The sequence below is a fragment of the Podarcis muralis genome, chromosome Z, assembly GCF_964188315.1.
Source record: "Podarcis muralis chromosome Z, rPodMur119.hap1.1, whole genome shotgun sequence".
NCBI classification, from domain to species: domain Eukaryota; kingdom Metazoa; phylum Chordata; class Lepidosauria; order Squamata; family Lacertidae; genus Podarcis; species Podarcis muralis.
Window position 1 is genome coordinate 32,788,012 of NC_135673.1, and position 20,667 is coordinate 32,808,678.

The 20,667-nt window shown below is 43.0% G+C and overlaps 1 protein-coding gene across 3 annotated transcripts; it reads left to right on the forward strand.

Moving 5' to 3' along the window:
• Positions 1–1,211: 1,211 nt before the first annotated feature.
• SLC25A14 (solute carrier family 25 member 14) lies at positions 1,212–13,998 on the forward strand. Of its 3 annotated transcripts, none has more exons than XM_028715191.2 (9): positions 1,212–1,447; positions 3,774–3,921; positions 5,710–5,753; positions 6,228–6,313; positions 7,698–7,793; positions 9,613–9,737; positions 10,633–10,768; positions 11,503–11,583; positions 13,087–13,998. In XM_028715191.2, the coding sequence occupies exons 1-9, from the start codon at positions 1,384–1,386 to the stop codon at positions 13,126–13,128; spliced, it is 822 nt and encodes a 273-aa protein (XP_028571024.2). In that variant the 5' UTR covers positions 1,212–1,383; the 3' UTR covers positions 13,129–13,998. The 3 variants fall into 3 exon arrangements, with proteins under 3 accessions (XP_028571024.2, XP_028571021.2, XP_077778330.1); XM_028715188.2 differs by lacking the exon at positions 5,710–5,753 and adding an exon at positions 4,133–4,227 and having other exon boundaries at positions 1,217–1,447; XM_077922204.1 differs by lacking the exons at positions 1,212–1,447; positions 5,710–5,753 and adding exons at positions 2,045–2,855; positions 4,133–4,227.
• Positions 13,999–20,667: the final 6,669 nt, after the last annotated feature.

Here is a 20,667-nt window from a genome sequence, read left to right on the forward strand (position 1 = left end):
CAGCAAGAATATTGATCGCCAAGAATTGGAAAACGCAGAAGCTTCCCACTGTGGAAGAATGGCAGATGCAGCTGATAGACTACATGCAGTTAGCCGAAATGACCGGCAGAATTCGAGACCAGGGAGAAGAAAGGATGGAAGAAGATTGGAAGAAATTTAAGACTTATTTACAAAAATATTGTAATTTGGTTGAGTGCTGAATCGGATGCTAGAGCCGAAAATAACTGTCTATCACTAAATTAGATCTAAGGATGAATTATATGCTAACTAAATCAAGATTATGAGTAAAATAATAATTTGTTTGAAACTAATTTAATAATGATGCAAGTGTATGTGGGAGGTGTGGGGGAGTCTTATGTAACAATTGAAAGATGCTAAATGGACAATGTTGATTTGTGTTTATATAATATATGTTTTATGTGAAAAACTTTAATAAATATATATTTTAAAAAAAACAAAAAAAAAAAACCAATGCCTTTATTGAGACCAAATTGATGTGTTTATTGTCAGATACAGTTGATTGTCTGGAAACGAAAACCAAGGGTGATAAACCTGATACAGTACCAGTTTCTGAGAAAGGTTGTTCTTAAAACAGATTTAGTCAAGGAAAGGCATTTGAGATCTGACATTAAGTGTTTGCTGATGACAGTAATCCCCACAGATGTCTGTCATGAAGGTCTTGCTCTGTTTTGTTCATGCTCTACAAAAATCTTAAGATTTTAAATGTGAAAATGAAAGGAGTCGCTTTGATAAAAACATTGCAAAGGCCTAGAAAGACCTTTCTTCTGTTGTGTAGATAGGTGGTTTGTTCCTTCCCAAATATCTGTAGTGATGATGTCCTCCTGTACAGTATTTAATATGACCATCATCCTCTCATGCTGGCCAACAGGCAAGAATGAAATCGCAAGAACCTAGTCCTAATCGTTACGCCACACACGGGTATAACCTTTTCCCACGTGCCAGGCACTCAACCCGCCGTGGCAGCCTCAACCTCTCCTTTGTCTCTCCCGCTCATCCCTCAGGAATCCTGGCCAAGGGAAGGGGGCGGGGCGGGAGGGCGTGACGTCGCGCGCGCTGCATGAGCGGGGCGGGGCCCCCGGTTGCTGCTTTGCCATTGGCCGGATTTTACCCCGCCCCTTGGAAAACGCCCGCTTCACTTGTCCAGTCATAAGCTATGGGACGGTCTTGCGCATTTTATATCACGCGGGTAGCGAAAGCCTTACTCCTCCCCCTCCCTCCCGCTTTTTGGCCTTTGCCGGTTGCCGTCGCCGCTCTTTCTCTCTCCTCAGCAGGAGCGCCGCCGTGCGAAAGAAAGAGCTAGGCTGCTCTGGGGAAAAGGAGCGGGGCTGGGGGCGTCCCTGCCGGCTCCCGTCCTCAGCCGCAATGTCGGTCCTGAGCTGGAAGCCGTTCGTCTACGGCGGCCTGGCCTCGCTCGTCGCCGAGTTCGGTGGGTGAGAGGGGAAAGAGGGACCCGGGAGGTGGGTGGGGGGCCCCGGCCTGGGCGCACGCTCTTGCTTAACCCCGCCCCTTCCCCGTTACCGGGCAACAGGCCACGCCCTTTCTAGGGCCTAGTGCCTTCGGACTGCTGTCTGGCGCCCGTTAGGAGGCTTTGTCCGGCCCTTGAGGGCTTTTCCTTATCTCCACCCCCTCACTGCTAATGGCGCATCCCGTTTTCAGTTGGGTCCATACCACTCTGCCAGAGAAGGGGGGTGGGGAAGCCTCGGCGGGGTGAGGGGGTTTTAGGACAGGGGAGATCACCTGCTTCGCATCTCCACCTGCCGGCGAAGCTCGCAGGGTGACCTTGGGCCACTGGCGCGCTGTCAGACCAGCCTACCTCGCAGAGTTGTTGTGAGGCAAAAATATATCTGTTGATGGAGGGAGAAAACGAGGATCCGAATGTTAACAACGGGTGGTCATTGCAAGGGTGGCTTATTGGAAATGGAAAGAGAAAGGGGAAGATGGGGAACGTGGGGGGTGGGGACGGACAGTATGATGTAGGGGTTAAAAGTTCTGAATTAGAACTCAAGGAACCGAGGTGCCGGTGAAGCTAAGTGGATGACCTTGGGCCTAGCACTGTCACTTGGCCTAGCCTACCTTGCAGGGCTGTAGTGGGGGTGACAGAACCACATACATGGGTCTTGTGACCCTCAGAAGGAAGGTGGGATATAGAGAGAAGCCCCTATGTTGCAGGGCCTCATTTTTCATACTAGTTCAGGCGAGAAGTTGGTTTGACTCCTCAGCACAAAAGCTCTTGGGGTGACTTTGTTCGCTATACGTTCACTCTACCTATGTGTTGTGAGGGTGAAAATGGAAAAGCAGGATATTTTATGCCAATCTGCACTCCTCAGAGGAAGAGTCGCAAAAATACACATAAATATATATAACAGTGGATGACTGGGGTCCATGGGTTGTTCCTGACTTCTTAAATATTTTAATTGTAAAAGCAATTAAATGTCCTTGTGGCACCTTAAGGAGTAAGTAGATTTATTTGTGACACATGCTTTTGTCAATTGCAGACCGCTTTAGCTGCATGAAATGTTATCACATCTATGTGTATATGCATACATCATGCATGTACACATTGCTTTGTGTTTCTGTATGATAATTTATAAATTGCCTAGCGTTTTCTAGGTGCTATGCAAAGATTTAAAAGCAAAACACAGATCCCGTATGTACACTTAAAGGCTAGCAGACATGTTTCAAAGGGGAAATGATAGGGAAGGAATAGAGAAAAAGCAAATTCAGGTATTAGTTCTTCATAGTTGCATAACTGTTCCATAAACAAATGAAACAGCCACTGAAAGAGAGTTATCAGAGAGGAGGAGCCAAAAGACAGTCACAGCAGAGATGATGAGGTGGGCCTTCCTGTCTTCTCCCTTACAAATCAAGTGTATAATGTATCTTACTGACATCCATAAATCACATGTGTGCATATAGACAGAGTTTTTAAGGTATCAAACAGCACTTCAGCTCTGGTTCTTGATAGGATGCAATTAAACACTAAGTTCATTAATTTATTTACAGTGAATAACAAAACAGATTAATTCCTTATGGCAAAATGTACAGTGGTACCTCGGGTTAAGAACTTAATTCGTTCCGGAGGTCCATTCTTAACCTGAAACTGTTCTTAACCTGAAGACCACTTTAGCTAATAGGGCTTCCCGCTGCCGCCGCGCCGCCGGAGCTGGAGCATGATTTCTATTCTCATCCTGAAGCAAAGTTCTTAACCCGAGGTACTATTTCTGGGTTAGTGGAGTCTGTAACATGAAGCGTCTGTAACCTGAAGTGCATGTAACCCAAGGTACCACTGTATTGGTTTCTGCCTTCTTGAGCTGTTCAGATATGACTCAACAGCGTGCTGTAGCTCAGTTGGCAGTTATTGAACCCTGGAGAATTGTACCAATCACTGTAGACAATGCTGAGCTAGATGAACGAATGTTTTGACTATGTATAAGGCAGCTTCCTATGTTGCTTCTAATGCCTTAATAAATTGGTTGGTCTTTAAGGGTGCCACAAGACCCTTAGTTGGTTTTGGTGGAGTGTGGGAAGCAGATGGGAGAAATACTTATCTGTTTGGATGGATTAGTTCAGTACAGGCAATACTTGTGCTTTGTAGGAAGAAATAAGTCAATGAACTTGATTGCATCCTAGTCAAATATGTAAATTATTACAGAGCGGCTAGTGTTGGCATGGATTTGGGGCAGGGTTGACCAATCAGCATCCTTCTCAGCCCTCACTTTGGTGTCTGAAGTCTCTCTCTCTTTTTCTTATAGGGACGTTTCCTGTGGATCTCACCAAAACACGGCTTCAAGTCCAAGGCCAAAGCATTGATGCCCGTTTCCGAGAGATCAAGTATCGGGGCATGTTCCATGCCTTGTTTCGTATCTCCAAGGAAGAAGGCATTCTTGCACTCTACTCTGGGTAAAGCGCTGTCCTTTATGTACAGTAACCACACAATGCTTGAGGCATCTTCCCCATCCTTTAAATTGAGGGTTCAGAACCTGTAGATAGCAAGAGTCAAAACTGTATACTGTAATTGGAATGCTAGGGGAACTCAGCCAAAAAACCCCAAGGAGGAGTGATGCTCCTGCTTTGCTGAGTGAAACTTAACTGTCTTCTTCCCCCACCACAGGATCGCTCCAGCCTTGTTAAGACAAGCATCTTATGGCACAATAAAGATTGGTATATACCAGACTTTGAAGCGACTTTTTGTGGATCGATTAGAAGGTTAGTTTGCCAAGAAAACAGTGTGTGCCTTTTTTCCTTAATCTATAGGGCCATGTATATTGATGATGCCATACTATAAATAATTTATCTGGTTTGGGCTTCCTCTTTTATGTCTCTGGCCTCAAATCCCTAAGGTGGACAAAAGGGCTGCATCAATCCACTTCAAATAGATGATGGAACTGCACCCAAAGGTGTTCTAGAAAGACTCAACATATTTCAAGTTATAAAGTTTACTCCTCAGGAGTAGCTTTATTTTTTACTTCTCTTCTTTCAAGAGAGAATGAGCCACATTTCTCTCCACTTCATTTGCTGTCTTTGACATTTTCTACAGCATCTTTGGATGCAATTGCTCTTGTCGGTCATAATTCACGTTTTTTAAAAAAGTTCTCACTTAATGTTTGTTTATCAGTGGCTACTGTATGAGATTGGGCCCTTTGGTGTAGGTATACTAAGCTAAGCATGCAGGGATGGTTGTATTACATACATACATAATTTCATTTGTATGCCGTCTTTCCACTGTTCAGGCCATGCTCAAGCTGGCTTACAATATGAAAAAATACAAAACTGCAACATTACGAAAGTAGTAATAAACAAAAAAATAAAACCAAACTGAACACTTTCCACATAAATCACAAGATGTAAAATAAAGATACCCCCCCCCAAAAAAACCCCCACCCCAAGCAACACCCCAGCCTGAGATCTGTTCAGCAGCTTCAGCTTTTGTAGCTGGAGTCAGTTAGGACCTGGGAGTCCCAGACCGGGTGGAAAAAGCTTGCAAGGCAGGGAGCAGGTCTTTCAGGTCTCACAACAATATAAGCATGTGAAAGGGCTCATGTATACATGGACTAATCCCACCCTCTGGATACGGGCATGCATGGTTGACATGCACTACTACCACAGCCAATGCACAACTGACATCAGTCTGAAAGGACTTCTGTGCATACATTTATGCACACACATAGATGCACTACAAATAGCACCTGCTATTCCTGGAGTCTGGCAAAACTGGAGTGATACTTGAGTGTTGGGGGAAGAGATGCTTTTTACTGGAGGTAGGTGAGGTATTGTAGCCAGTCATGCTGTGATTTTCATTCAAACAACTGGCTGTTACTTAGCTTCATCTTGGTCCATTTCCTGGCAGCCTCTCTAGTACTTCCTGCAATTCAGAATCAAGTTCCTGGGCAGCACTGTCCTCTTGCTTTCCTTTTGGAAGCTTGGAGCTTGGTACTGTTGTTGTTGTGGACTCTGATTAAGCTGGTAGCCCTGCCACTCCTGGGCTCCTGATGGAGAAAGCATAGCATAGCTTGAGTTCCTCTAGTACTTGCAACTGTAGAATGTAACATAACTTACTAGAATCCAGCAACATGCCTCCTTGTCTCTTGGCTGCCCAACACAGTTGCCTCTGTCTATGCCTGCCACATGTGGTGTGTCATGGTCTCTCTGCTTCTGGGTACTATATCCTAAATATTTGTTTCCCTTCAGGCCCCACGCAGCTGTTGACCCGGTCTCCTTTGGAGAGCGCTGCGGTCAGTACCACTGCCCTTCCCAGCATTAACTCTGCTCTAACTCTTGGCTTTTACTTTCTGAACTAATGATCTAATCTCCTTGGCTGGGGTTTTTTTGGTCTTGGGGATGGCTCTTCTAGGTTTTGGTAGAATCCTCCCCACCCCCACCATCAAAATTCTTTGAACATTGCCCCTATGGGATTGGATGACATTTCTTTAGACAGATAACTGTCCCAAAGAGCAGGTTAACTGGTAGTGTGCTCCTGTGCTCTCATTGGTCAAGCTGCAGAAGTACTTTCATTAAAAACCAGAAGTGTCACAAGGCTGTTCTTGGTGCCATAGGCCCAAAAGAAAAAAAGCTGGAACACTTGGTCTTTATGTAGCATTACATCTTTGTTGTATTTGTTTTTCTTCCTAAAATACTCTCTTGCTCTCCCTCCTTTGGGGTCCATTCTGGGGTTATAACTTCCTCTCCAAACTCCTTCCTGTTTGCAGATGAAACATTACTACTAAATGTTATATGTGGAGTTGTGTCAGGGGTGATCTCCTCTGCGCTGGCAAATCCAACAGATGTACTGAAGGTAAGAGGGACCTGCCTTTGTGTATATACTTGCTGCTTCCATATGTTATCTCCTTTGGTCCTTAGCCTGTGGAGATGCTGTTATTTTGCTTCTACAATCCATAGCACTGCCATAGGTGCTGCTCCATGTTTGTCATACTTTTTGACCACACACGCAGCAACAAAGGGAAGAGACCGAATACAGTTACACATTAGTGTAACTTAGTTTCACTTTTAAATTAGACACGTGAAGACCAGTAGTCCTCAGCCTCTTTTGATGAGCTTTTAACTACAGCCTGTTATCTTGTTCTAAGAATATTAATGAATTTTTGTATTTAAGATGACGATGGATCCATGCATATTTGGTTTTAATTTGTTTGGGGATTTTTCAGTATGTTTTATCATTTTTATTTGTATACTGCTTGGAGTATTTCTGATCAAGCAGTTTACAGCCATACCTTGGGTTACAGATGCTTCAGGTTGTGTGATTTCGGGTTGTGCACCACGCCGAACCCGGAAGTACCAGAACAGGTTACTTCCAGGTTTCGGTGCATGCGCAGAAGCGCTAAATCACACTTTGTGCATGCGCAGAAGCGCCAAATCGCAACCGACACGGTGCTGCGGATTGCGAACTTGCTTCCCACACAGCTCACGTTCGCAACCCGAGCGTCCACTGTATATACTTTAAATACAGTAAGCCCACAATTTACACGGTGGCTACATTCCAGGGATCACCCCTAAAGCCAAAATCACGTATAGTCAAAAGCCATTGAGTTCAGTGGGTGGCCATGATTGCCAAAGTTAATTTCCCCAGAACACCACCCCCTTTCCACCTCTTTTTAATTCTTAAAATATTACTTTGCACATAAAGCTGAATGTGGACAAGTTAAATGCGCATAAGTTGCAGGCTTATTGTAAAACTCATTTTAACCCCCTGCAAGTTATATTTGGCTGTCTTCCTGCTTCTTTCTGTCTTGGGTGATCAGAAGCAAAGGAGGACAGCAGTGGTACCTGTACAGAAGAGGTAATTTAAGCAGGTGCTGCTGATATCTGAGGGATGAGAAAACCCACACAATGGTTTAACAGTAGAGGAGGATTGCATTCCTTGCATCTGGTCACATTTTCTCTCTCAAACCTCTTCCAACCTTAAGCACACATACACAAAAAGTTTGTGGTGGTAATACCATATTAGTTTATAGCATGACCCACCCATAGGCCCTGACTCACTAGTTCAAGACCAGCCATATACAACAAATGGTTTTGATACCATGCTAGACAGCTGCTTCATTCTTAGATTCTTGGGTTTATAAGCAGTTTACTTTGGATAGCAGCTCATTCATTACTTTATCGGGAATGTTGATTCATTTCTCTAATTGGGAAGTCTCTTGCTCGTCCGTCTCTTTTAGATCCGAATGCAGGCTCAGGGCAGTCTGTTCCAAGGAGGAATGATAGGAAGCTTCATAGACATCTACCAGCAGGAAGGCACGCGGGGGCTATGGAGAGTAAGTGCTTTTTTGTACTCTTTCTTTCTTTCTTTCTTTCCCTCCTTCTCCACCAACTACTTTTCATTGTAGTGCTAGCATCCCATCCATCCATCATTTTCTTTTTAAAAGATTCTTCAGAGAACAAACTTTTTGTAGTGAGACTTATCAAGGATAATATGAATTTCTGCATTTTGGTTTCCTAACTTATGTAAAAACCACATTGTTTTGGTATAGTGAGTGTGCTGCAGATTGAATTGGCTAATATTCCTAGTTTGCCTTAGTACCAGCATGTATTCCTTAAGTACAGTGCTCAAATTACTGGTGTGCAGAGGTGACCTTGCCCGGTACTTTTTCAGATATCCCCATTGTCTACTATTTAGAGAGATTATTGAGGGAAGCCTGATTTTGCTACAGTTAAAGAGGGGTCGGGGGTAAGTTGCACCCCAACTCTTCTGCCATAGTTTGAGAAGTGACCAGGGTTCTTCCTGTGGTTGTCTTAAGGCATGGGTCGGGAAACTAAGGCACGGGGGCCGGATCCGGCCTGCAGATGGTCAGAGAATCACTGTGGGGATTCTGATCGTTCGGGCTGTGCCATTCTTCCCCCCCCACACACACACACACTGTGGCAGCGGCACCTCTTCCCTCCCTCCTCGTGGCTTCTCCCTGCCCTGCCTAGAGAAGGAAGGGGGCTGGGCTTTGTTGAGCCACAGTTGGCTGAGTGCCATTTTAAGCAGCCCCCGCCCCCGAGCCAGCCCTTCCACTTCGCTCATTGTCCCTCCACTGCCAGCCCCTGCCGCTCGCAAGGCACAGATAAGCAGCCACTGGGGCTCGTCCAGTGCTGTGGAGAAGGGAGGGGAGAGTCGGTGAGGGGGGATCCCCCCCCCCAATATAGTCTGGCCCCCCACAAGGTCTGAGGGATGGTGGACCAGCCCCCTGTGGAAAAAGTTTGCTGACCCCTGTCTTAAGGCTATCTTTGTTCTGGATGCCACCTTAGCATGAGAGAACATGGAATGTGATAACATGTTTTTGTGCTGGATAAATGCTTTCTGCTCCATAACAAATAGTATTTATATCCCCATACATCCAAGTTCTCAAGGTGGTCCACATCAAGGTTAAGAATAAATTAAAAATACATACAACAAAGCAATGCAACAACAAAACCACCCAGATTATTATAAAATTATTATAAAACTGTATGCATGTCTAGCAAAGCACTGGAATGAAAGGATAATGAACTTGACCTAATCCTTACTTTTGCCTTCCCCTTCTTTAGCTATTGAACCTGCTTGGGGGGAAATTCTCTGCAGAATCTTAATTTGTCCAGTTCATGAGGTGGATTCAATAGCTTGCTTGCCTTTTCTGAGTGGGGGGGAGGCAGCAACTGGGATCATGGTTGCAAACACCTTGGGTTTGTAGAGTTAAACCAGTTTAATATAATATAGCCACAAAGTGGGATCCAATACTGCATTCTTCCCTAATTCAGTTCCCCAGCTCTGACCTAAGCAAGCAAATACCAAGATGCAACTTCTTGGAAGGAGGGGGACTAAAAGGAAAGAACATTAAGTAATATAAAGAAATCAGTGTGCTGTATTCTAGTCAAATTTTGTTTTCTATTGCAGAGTTAAGGATAGTACAGGAAACTATCTTTTCTAAGGATAGCAAATGTTATTATGCCCAGGATACTTTGGCAGGCCTTAATAGCCAATGAGCCTTCCTTTTCCAAAAGATTATGCAGGCTGCAAACGTCAAGGTATTTGGGAGTGGAGATGCATGGGAGTTACTAGATTGAGGGTCTCTGGTGGCAGCACTATTAACTTTCAGTCTTTTTATTTGACAGGGTGTTGTCCCTACTGCTCAGAGAGCTGCCATAGTGGTGGGAGTCGAATTGCCAGTCTATGACATCACCAAGAAGCACTTGATCCTTTCAGGACTTGTGGGGGACACAATCCTTGCCCACTTCATGTAATTATTGACCAGTTTTGCATGTATAAAATGAATGTAAACATAGTGCTGTGGTGGGCAGATCACCTCTACCTACCGTCAGATCAATTTTCTGATGAGCAGAGGTGATGATAACACTTTCTCCAAGGCTGGTCTGCATGAATCAGCTGAGGATATGAGCTCTGTGTGTGAGAGGGAGAGGGGAGAGCAGTATTGTGTGGGTCGTCACACCTGTTGATGGCATGCAGCTCCTGGAAGATTTGTCAAAGGTGAATGTGGCCCTTGGACTTTACACTTCTGTGCTGAAGTTTCTCATTTCCACTGCCTGAGGAGTAGGTATTTTTTTAATGTTTGTGTCATGGAAGTACCAATCTAACATAAACACAAATAAATTAAGAACAGTTACTAAATCATCTGTAGGCACCTAACACTCAATTCTGGCAGGCACCTCCTCTTTCTTATTCTCAGCACTGAGACTTGCCACTTTTCAGAAGAGGAAGGGGAAGTAAAAAGAGAAAACGCCCCTTCGCTCACTTCATGCTGGAAATGAGAGGCAAGCCCTGCCCTTCTCTTGAGTCCTCAAGCACATACAGAGATCTCTGGAAGAGAAAGGGCCTCATCTCTAACTTCTTACCAGATTCTAGTCAGGAGCAGTCAGGACAGATCTTCACTGCTTCTAACTTTTACCAAAGCCAGTGCCAACTAATCCTGGCCCTACTTTGAGTTGTCTGGGTACACCGGAAGATTTAGGGGAGAGGGGCTGGTGGTAACCAGAAAAAATGGTTCCTGTGCACATCACCTCCATTATGTCAGTCTTGTTTCTAGAAGCAGTATATTAAGAATGGGAGGAATCTACAACCCCGAATTGTTTCCCCTGGAGTGCAAAAAGTAACCTCGTGTATTCTTCTCTATTTAGTTCCAGTTTTACATGTGGGCTGGCTGGTGCCGTTGCTTCAAATCCAGTAGATGTGGTGCGGACGCGTATGATGAATCAAAGGGCCATTGTGGGGACCGTTGACCTCTACAGGGGTACACTGGATGGTCTGTTAAAGGTAAGGTTTGTAACGAAGTCACTTTTGGGTCTTGAAATGTCAGGGACAAAATGGAAGATGGGTTAAAATCCTAAAAGTCCTTTGAAGTTGCTCATACAACATTAAAATAATTCAGTGATGTGTGTATGGCACGTGAAGTTTCTCCAAAAGCTAATTAAGATCCTCGTGTTATGCCATTCGTTCACAGTTTGTAGAAGCAGCCTCTTTCAATTAGCCCCTTTCTTCTTTACTACTTTTTAAAAATAAAATAAATAAATACAAACTGATCAGTGATTTGGTGTGTATATAGGGATTGCACTTTTTCCAAGACAAGGATAAATGACAAATCTACTGGGAACTTCTTGTGCCTTCTAAATGAAGGAGACTTGCACACAAACACATGTCTGTGTATTCCTGGTAATTCTTGTGCCTGCCTCCAAAGCTAGCCATTGGGATTTTGCCTGCAGTTAAAACACTAGAAAGAGCAAAGGCATGTAATGAGCAGCTGGAGGAGATAGCGGGTACCTGTGGCCCTCCAGATGTTGCTGGGCAAAAAGTCCCATCATCCCTGACCCATTGGACATTCTGCCTATGAATGATGAGAGCTGGACTTCAACAACACTTGGAGAGCTACAAGTTCCCTTCCTCTGAACTAGAGGTTATCTAGAGACTGAATATCCATATAGCTGCAGGCCTTTGAGAGAACTGGTAGGTTGATCACAGTGGGTCCTGAAAATTTTCTGTCTCCTTCCCAGACATGGAAAAGTGAGGGCTTCTTCGCGCTTTACAAAGGATTCTGGCCAAATTGGTTGCGGCTTGGCCCCTGGAACATAATTGTATCCTTTAATGTGTGTGACCTTGGTGGGAAAGGAAAGTCGAAGAGAGTTCTCAAAGCAATTATCCCATAGTATTCTTTCTGGAGTTAGATATTAGATCACAGCTAGACAGATCTTACAACAATCCAACAATGATGTATTCTCATATCACTTTCAACTGCAACTAAACTAAACTGTTGTTTAAAGGTGAATGCCCAGTGTGCTGATGCAGGCTGCTAAAATTGCAAGGGCTTCACTTTGCTCCTTGTTTGTTGCTGCTGGGGACCAAGCCATGGTCTGGTTTAGTTTTGGTTCTGAACCTGGGCTTGTGGGTTTACTGCTCTCTAAACAAACCATTAGTGGTAAGCCAATAACAGACTTTGGTTACAGTTCGTGGTATACGTGTGGAGAGAATTAAACCACTAACCTACGTTAAGATGTAATCCTAAGCCACACTACAGCTTAGTTTCCAGTAGCATGGCAGGAACAAGGGAAGAGACAAGCTCCTGTGATTTCATCACTGTGTGCTTGCTTTTAAACTGTACTTTAGTTTAAAGTGGTAGGCAAACAAGGCCACTATACATTATGGGAATTGTGAGACTCTTGGAGCTGAAAGGACCTTGTTTTTCATTTTAAAACAAACAAACTGGTCCTCTGTGTAGTCTTTCTGTGCTGTGCATCTTTAGCCAAATTGATATTTTCTCAGGGGTGGGGAGTTGGGGCCCTTTTCAGCTTTGGTTTTATTTATCTAGGGTGTACTAAACGGTGGTAATACAATTACACTGAGTGGGCAAGGTAAAGGCTGCAGAACAATGGTCAAAGGGGCCGTAGGTACCACATAGCACAGCTTAGTAGTGGCAGAGCTCATACTTTGCATGCAGAGGATTCCAGTTCAATCCGGACAGCTCCCATTTAAAAAAGGACCTCTAGTAGTCAGATACAGGAAAGATCTCTGCTTTCAGAATAGTGGTATTTCTTGGTATAAGGGAGCTTCATATGTTAACTGTGTATTTGGACAATATGTATAGCCCAGATTTCTCACTAGTCTGAAATGGGGGGCGGGATGATGATGATGAAGCATTACTCTGTCTAGCATGACCAACACAAGTGGAAAACAGGCTTTGTAGTTCTCAAGTTGCAGAAACAATGAGGGAAGTCCTAGGGATATTTGTTATCTGGGTGGCTATTTTTCTCTCCCCTGCTTTTTGACCAAATAGTACCAGTCTCTAGGCTTTTGCAATTCTGACTGTGGAGCTGCCTCATTACTTGGGTGAGAAAGTGGCTTCTGTGATATTTCACGAGTGAATAGTTGCAGATGGTCATCCAAAGCAGTTGTTGGTTGAGAGTCTTCTTGTCCCAGCAGCTCCAGGTCGAAAGCACTTATGACTGGATTGCCCTTCTGTTTCATGGTTTGAAATAGAAACCTATAAAGTGGATGCTTAGCTGCGATGAGACTTGGGACAGGGAGCAGGGTGTGGAATGAAAAGCCAATTCCTTGAGGGCATTTCTTTAACTTGTTGACAGTTTTTTATCACCTACGAGCAGCTGAAGAGGCTCCCTTTCTAGGGGCCAGATCGGATTGGTGATTCAGCTGCCCTTCTTGCTCACCTGTTCCTGCATCTTCATGTCTTTTTGCCTATGCGGACTGAGGCCTACCATCCCCACTCCTGAATGCTCAGGTCTCGGGAGCATAGCTTGGATGAGAAGGGGGATGTTGGGGCCAGTGGTATTCAGTGCTTTCCCATAAAGGGAAAGTTGGAGAGCAAGGGGGAGAGAGAGCATAGGGCTGAGTCTGTATCTTCTGTGAAGAGCTGTGTGAGTTTGAGGTCTTTCAGAGTGCAGCTTATTGCAATGTGGATTTTGCAGTAAGCTGTGCCTTCCCCTTAACTTGTGCAAGGGGGAAATTCAAAGGAGCTACTGCATTCCCTTCCATTGTCATGTTACCTTAATAAACTATTTATTGGAGCTAATGTATGTGTTTTGTGTTTTTCAGTATTGTAAGTTTGGTGCTGGAAGAGGCAGTCTGTGAACGAGAACAGCTGCTCTCTTAGTAGACAAAAAACTAAAAAGTTGTACATCCAACTGCCCTGTTCACCAGCCCCCAAGGTAGCATTGTCACAGAATGTCTGAATTCACCAACTTCTAATGCTGCACTGCTGTGATGACGCAGAATGTTGGTGAACATTCTAACTATTGTGAAGAAAGGATCAGTTTTTGATTCTATAAATTGCTTAATGTTCAGATTCAGTGCTGCTGCCCTCAGGAAACTGAAAAGTCACTTTGACTTGGATGATGATTCATGCTTGCCGCCTAATGATGGAAGAAGCCTAGAGAACTGAGGAGAACAGAGTAAAGATGATCAGAATGTCCTGTGTTGATTTGAAATAACCAACCAAATGCATGGCTGTATATTGCTATTAAATATGTTTTCTTTCACTAGTGTCCTTGAGTTTGTTAAAAGAGGCAAACCTCTTGATCTGTACTTTGTTAACCCTCTAAGGGGCAAATTGACCTCCCAGGAATGATTCATCAAGGCAGTTGCTATGCGTAGAGTTATTGAAGATGAAAAAACCATTAAAAAGTTTATTGCATACAGATGGGGAACAAATGTTAGTTGCAGGCAAATAAATTGCTTTTTTTAAATAAATAATATTTTATTAAAGTTTCAAATAATACAAAAAAGAAAAAGAACAAGAAAAAAAAAGAATAAAAAAGAATTCATCCTTTACAATCCCATTTTCAGTCACTTTTTTTCCCGCGACTTCCCCTCCCCTCCCCTTCTTGTATTCCATGTCCAAATATTTATCCAACAAGTTCTTATCCCTAAATTCTTAACCTTAATTTGTTCTTATATTTATTATATTATATTTTTAACCTTAATTTGTTATATTTAATTCAATTTATATATCAACTTTTAACTTATATACCTCAATCCTTTACATTTGAGAACTTTTTCTAAGGTCGACCCAGTTTCCCTTCCACGAATTCCCCATTCTTATACTAATAACAACACAAAATTAAAAACAGAATAAAAAGAATCAAACACCCTTTGGATTTCCAAACCCCACCCTTCCTTCCCCGGTTGATCCCAGAACCATTGTCCATTAGTCCATCTACTATCAGCCTGGCAACCTCACGTCCGAAGCCCTTAAGTCTCTCTCAGTCCCTCTCTGCCGGTTTCTTTGAAAGTCCCTTATAATTAACGCCAAGTCTCGGAGGGGCACTCTCTCTATAATGTCCATGTTCCTTCCAGCCAGACCTCCATGTTCAAAAGTGGGGCTCAAATCTTGTTCAAATAAATTGCTTTTCAAGGATGTGGACATCTGAGCCTCATCTGAGATGGAGAAATTCAATTAGATTTTAAAAAACAGGTACATTGCAGGGAAGGGAGGGAATAAAAATAGGCTTGTAATGCAGGTTTCTTCTATACGTTTTGATTTTATAGCTTGTTAGCCTGGGCCATGAATAAAGTTAGAAATTGGGGACTTGGAGTTAACCCCCCATGTGTGTATTATCCAGTTCTCTTGTCTCTGGAGAGTGTGCTATATTGATGTTACTGTCTGCATAATATCCCTAGTAAAGTGGCTGCACGAAGGTAGCAGGTAGTCGTGCTCTGTCTTGATCCATATTAGCTGTTTTGTAGTATTAGCACTGGAAGGTCAACCAGCTTCAGGTTCCTTCCCCTTCATTAGTCAGATGGAGTTACATCCTGACTTCTGTGCACCAGTTTTTTTTCTGGGCAGTATTCAGGATGACACCTGCAAATTGTGTGTCACAGATGGCACCTTTGCTACATTTGCTGTGCTCCATCATAATAGCAAATATTTATTTTTTCAGGGTTTCTTCAGTGTCATTCACTTAATTCGTGTGCTTGGGGGGTTTTTTGTGTGTGTTTTTTAAGTGCAAACACAAGACATGATAAAACAGAGCATAAAGGAAATGCCTTGCAGCTTCTATGTTTGCTTACGTTACTCTAATTTTTAATATTTATTAAGCACCAACAAGGTTTTGATAAGGATGGGGCCAGCTTGCTCACTAGAGTAAAGTGGTTTGAGCATATAACACCACTCCTGGCTTGACTGCACTGGCTGCCCATTAGTGTCCAGGCCCAATTCAAAGTGCTGGTAAATAAGGCAGAAAAACAAACTTATCAAACAAAAGAATGCAAACTCAGTGATTCAAAATATCGTAAATGGCTGCTAAGCACCAACCTTGTGCCATCTGCCATACTCTCTCTGGGATGTGGCTTCTTCACCCAGCACAGCAGTGCACACAGGAAGCAAGATCTATAGTTCTCAGCTTATACTTCTTCACCCTCAAAGAAATAATCACTTCTATGTTTTGTTTTGTTTTTTAAGGAGCTGAGGATGATGCACTAAGTCTGTCCTATAGCAACCCTGGGAGGTATGTTGGACTGGGAGACTAGGGCCAAAGTCATCCAAGGAGCTGTAAGCCAGAGTAGAAATCGACCAGGATCTCTCCCAGCCTCCTATAATACACTGCAAAATTGACCAAGGCCTATGCCTATACAGCTTGTATGCAGATAAGTTCTGTTCAGATTTTAGTATTGACATGCAGAGGAAGATGTATGGGATTAGTGTGTGAGATCCTCGTTCTACATGCTTCCCTCATGTGTTTTGTATTTTGTATGAACGGGCTTAACCTGCATCTCTGTTTCCCTTGATAGGAAAGGCAAGGGACTTCTTGGTACCTTTTTTTTAGTAGCCTACAATCACCTGTTTTTCACAAGGTTCCAGCTATGGCAACCCAAGCAATCAAAAGATTATCAGTGTAAAAGCACGTTCCACATCATCAAATGTGATTCTTCATTTAATACAAAACATCTGAAATGGTATTTTTCGTAATTTCGAATTAATAGACCGATACCTAGTCCAAACTGAATACACCTTTTTTCTCCTCCATCACAACTTTGATGACATAAAGCTGCGGAAATAAAATTCATATCTATATCGAGGGTTCAGTTCCTTCAGCCACCTCTGTTTCTCTACTCCATTATTGTTCCCTAATGTACAAAAATGATCTCCTGTCTCCTAAAAACATCAGTACATGGTCCCACTTTTCCTGAGATGAAGTCAGGGTGCAACTGTAGCATTCACTGACAGTGGTTGGTGTATGAAGGTCTTGGGTTCAATCTCTGGCATATCTAGATAAGGCTGGGAGATACTCCTGTCTGGAATCCTGCTGCCAGTCAGTATAGACCATTGGTAGATTGGGACCTACTACTATGTTGTGGTCTGATCTAAGGTGGGTCACAACAGCAGTGCTACCGCATTCAAATATATGGTGGTAAATTAATAAATGGGTCCTCAAATACATGTTTGGATTAAAGATGAGTCCTGTGTCTAAAAAGGTTGACGGCTACTGCTGTGGACAAAATTTATCCAGTAGTTTGACTAATATGCTCCTATGTTCTGCGTCTAATTTTTATACAGCACAGTTCCTTCTTTCCAAATGTACATTGCAATCCATTTTCACCTTTGAGCTGAGTAAGAAAACGGAGTTCCTTTCTGCTCTGACACCAAGGGCTGCTTTTTACACCAGCTTGGAAGCTTTTAAGCACTCCTTCAGTTCTCCTCTTGGCTATTAAAAGAATTAAGGGATGCAGTTCCAAGTCAAAATCGTTTTAACTCTATGGAGCAAACTGCACAATGTCCTGGAGATCAATAACATAGCCACTCTGAATAAGCCAGTGCCATGGAACTGGAAGAGGAACAGCGATATAGCTGTTCAGTTGACCTTTCTTTACATACAGTAGTCTGTGGTGTTTTATTTGTTGGGTTGGATCTAGACTTATTTATACTTGGGGCGGATTCAAATCAGTGGAAATAGGGTTACTTCTATCCTTCTTCTTGTTGTTATAGGCTGACAGTGTTTTTGCATGAATGCTCTCAAACACAGGTCTTGCTTACTACATTTCTAAGACACCTAAAGGCAAGTCTTAGATCACCACACTGTGCCTTCATCATGTGTTTGTGCCTCAGAAAAGCACTTTAGTTGCCCTTCTTTAATGCTGACACAGAGGGTTGTGGCTCTTGCCTCAGCTGCAGCAGGGACGACTATCCTGAGATTTGGAGGGAATGCTGAAATCTTGCCTAAAAGTCTGCAAAGTAGCTTGTGCCTTCTGGCATTCTGCCCCAAGAGCAGCTGATGGGGTCATCATGATTCGTTTATGATTGCAGAGGAAGCGATACACAACACCCAGAAACTTGATCCTTTGTCCTGGGTATTGAGGCCGGACTGTTCCCTCCTCAGTCCCATAGTCTCATGGCATCTGGCAAATATGATAAGGCCTGTAAATAGCTTTATCCCCCATACGAAACATGCTACCAATGGTTCCTAACCAAGAAGGCTATGTTCTATCTCCACTGCCAGAGGCAGTGTTCCTCTGAATACCAGCTGCGTTGCTGGGAATTACAAGTGGGATGAGAGCTGTTGTGGCTCAGGTCTTGCCTGTGAGCATCTCATAGGCATCTGGTTGGCCACTGCAAAAACAGGTGTTGGACTGGATGGTACTCTGGCTTGATCCAGTACAGTGCTTCTCTTCTTATGATAATGGAGAATCATAGAATTTTAGAGTTGGAAGGGATCCCGAGGGTCATCTAGTCTAACCCCCTGCAATGCAAGAATCTCAAATGAAACATCCACAACAGATGGCCATCCAACCTCTGCTTAAAAACCTCCAAGGAAGGAGAGACCACCACCTCTCAAGGGAGACTGTTCCACTGTCTAAGCAGCTCTTACTGTCAGAAAGTTCTTCCTGGTGTTGAGTCAGAATCTCCTTTCTTCTAACTTGAAGCCATTGATTCGACTACTACCCTCCAGAGCAGGAGAAAACAAGCTTGCTCCATCTTCCATGTGACAGCCCTTGGGATGTTTGATACAGATATATTCCAATGGCATATGTTCACAGTCTCATAGGAATCTGCCGTAAACATAGTCAGACCACTGTCCATCTAGGTCAGTGTTGGCTACACTGAGTGGCAGCAGCTCTCCAGAGTTTCAGTCAGAGCACATTCCCAACCCAACCTGGAAGTGTCAGAAATTGAACCTTGGGACTTTCTGCATGCAAAGTAGATGCTATCCTACTCAACAATGGCCCTTAGGGTGTTTGTCACCTGCATCTCAAGATGCTTGGAACAACAAACTCCCAGTACTGTCTGTTATCCCCTATCTATAAGCACATTTCCCCAGACACTGCCCCTGCAAGCAACAGCAGAGTGGAAATACAGCGTTGTTTGGAAGCATTGAAGCATAAGGCTTTCTATTTCATACCCAGCCTGTTTATAACGGAGGGAGGAAATCTGAAATAAATCAACCACTTTGCTTTGACGCAAGTGGCAATTGGGGGAGATAAGATACATTAGTGAAGGCTGTCCACCCCTCCTAACATTACCCCACATCCTGAATGGCACGTAGGACAAAGTGCAGGATAGCTGAGAAAGGTGCTAAAGATGCACATCCTGGGCAGGAGGAGGTCTCTTGTTTTCTTTGTTTGCTTCTTTGTTTGTCTTTGTACCCTGCCTTTGGCTGCTGGCAGAAGGTCACCAAAAATTGACACAACCACATAATACATTTAAAGCACATGGCTCCCTGCCCCCTCCAAATATTGGGAGCTATTTTGTTAAGGGTGCTGAGGATTGTAGTTCTGTGGGGGGCAAACTACAGTTCTCAGGTTTCTTAAGGGGAAGCCACGATTGTGAAAGTACTGTACTATAAATGTGCTATAAATGTGTGGGTGTGACCTTAGATCAGTGTTTCCCACACTTGGGTCTCCAGCTGTTTTGGTGTGACAAATCCTTTCATCCCTAGCTAGCAGGACCAGTGGTCAGGGATAATGGGAACTGAAGTCCAAAAACAGCTAGAGACCCAAGTATCTATGGGCTGAGGACAGGCGATTTGAAATTAAAGGCTAGTACTGGCATCACTTTTTTTTTTTTGTAAATAATTTTTTTATTAATTTTCACAGATAGTAAACAATAAAATAAGGATACAAAAATCAAACCACAATCTAATATTTGAACTTCTAATACGGAATCGGGCTATTTTACAAGTCTTCTTTTGAGGTTATTTAAACCTCAAGGCTTCCTTCCACCCCCTTCTACTGGTTCTTTGCATCTTACCTCATTCTCTGCATTTTGTTATCATTTTTATCCAGTTGTTACTCCTTATCATTTTCTAGTTCCTTACTGCTTACAAGTGCTAAACCGAACCCTGTCAATGTACCAGCTTGTTTACAATATTTCTGCAAATACACAATAATTTTTCCCCATTCTTTTTTAAACTTCTAGTTGTCAGTCTCTCTGAGTTTTGCCGTCAGTTTTGCCATTTCTGCATATTCCATAAGTTTATTTGTCATTCTTCTATTGTTGGCAACTGTTGTTGTTTCCATCTTTGGGCTAACAGGATCCGGGCTGCTGTTGTGGTGTATATAACTAATTTCTTCTGTTCTTTGGGAATTTCTGTTCCTGTTACACATAATAAAAAAGCTTCTGTTTTTCTTTTTTAAGTTAGCTTAAATATACTCTTCAATTCATTATATATCATTTCCCAGTGGCTTTTAATAACCTTACATTCCCATCACATATGACAGAATGTACCCTCTTTTTCTCTGCACTTCCAACACTTATTAGAACTTGTTTTATATATCTTAGCAAGTTTTACCTGTGTTCTATACCGCCAATACATCCTTTTCATATAGTTCTTTTAAAGTGTGCTACATCCAGTAAATTTGAGATCCACCTTCCAAAGTTTTTCCCAATCATTCATTTGTATATTATGTCCCATATCCTTTGCCCACTTTATCAATACACACTTAACCTCTTCATCTTTAGTTTCTCATTCCAACAGCAAATTACACATTTTCGACAGTAATTTTATATTATCGTCCACTATTTCTCTTTGAAATCTTGATATGATGTAACTAAATCCTTTCTTTTTATCATTTTTTAAAGTTTCATTTAGTTGAAAGTATTGTAACCAATCTGTTACTTTCTCCCTGATTTCCTCAAAATCTTTCAACTTTAATTGATCATCCACCTCTATCAACAGCTCTCTGTACATTGGCCATTTAGTCCTCATGTTAAC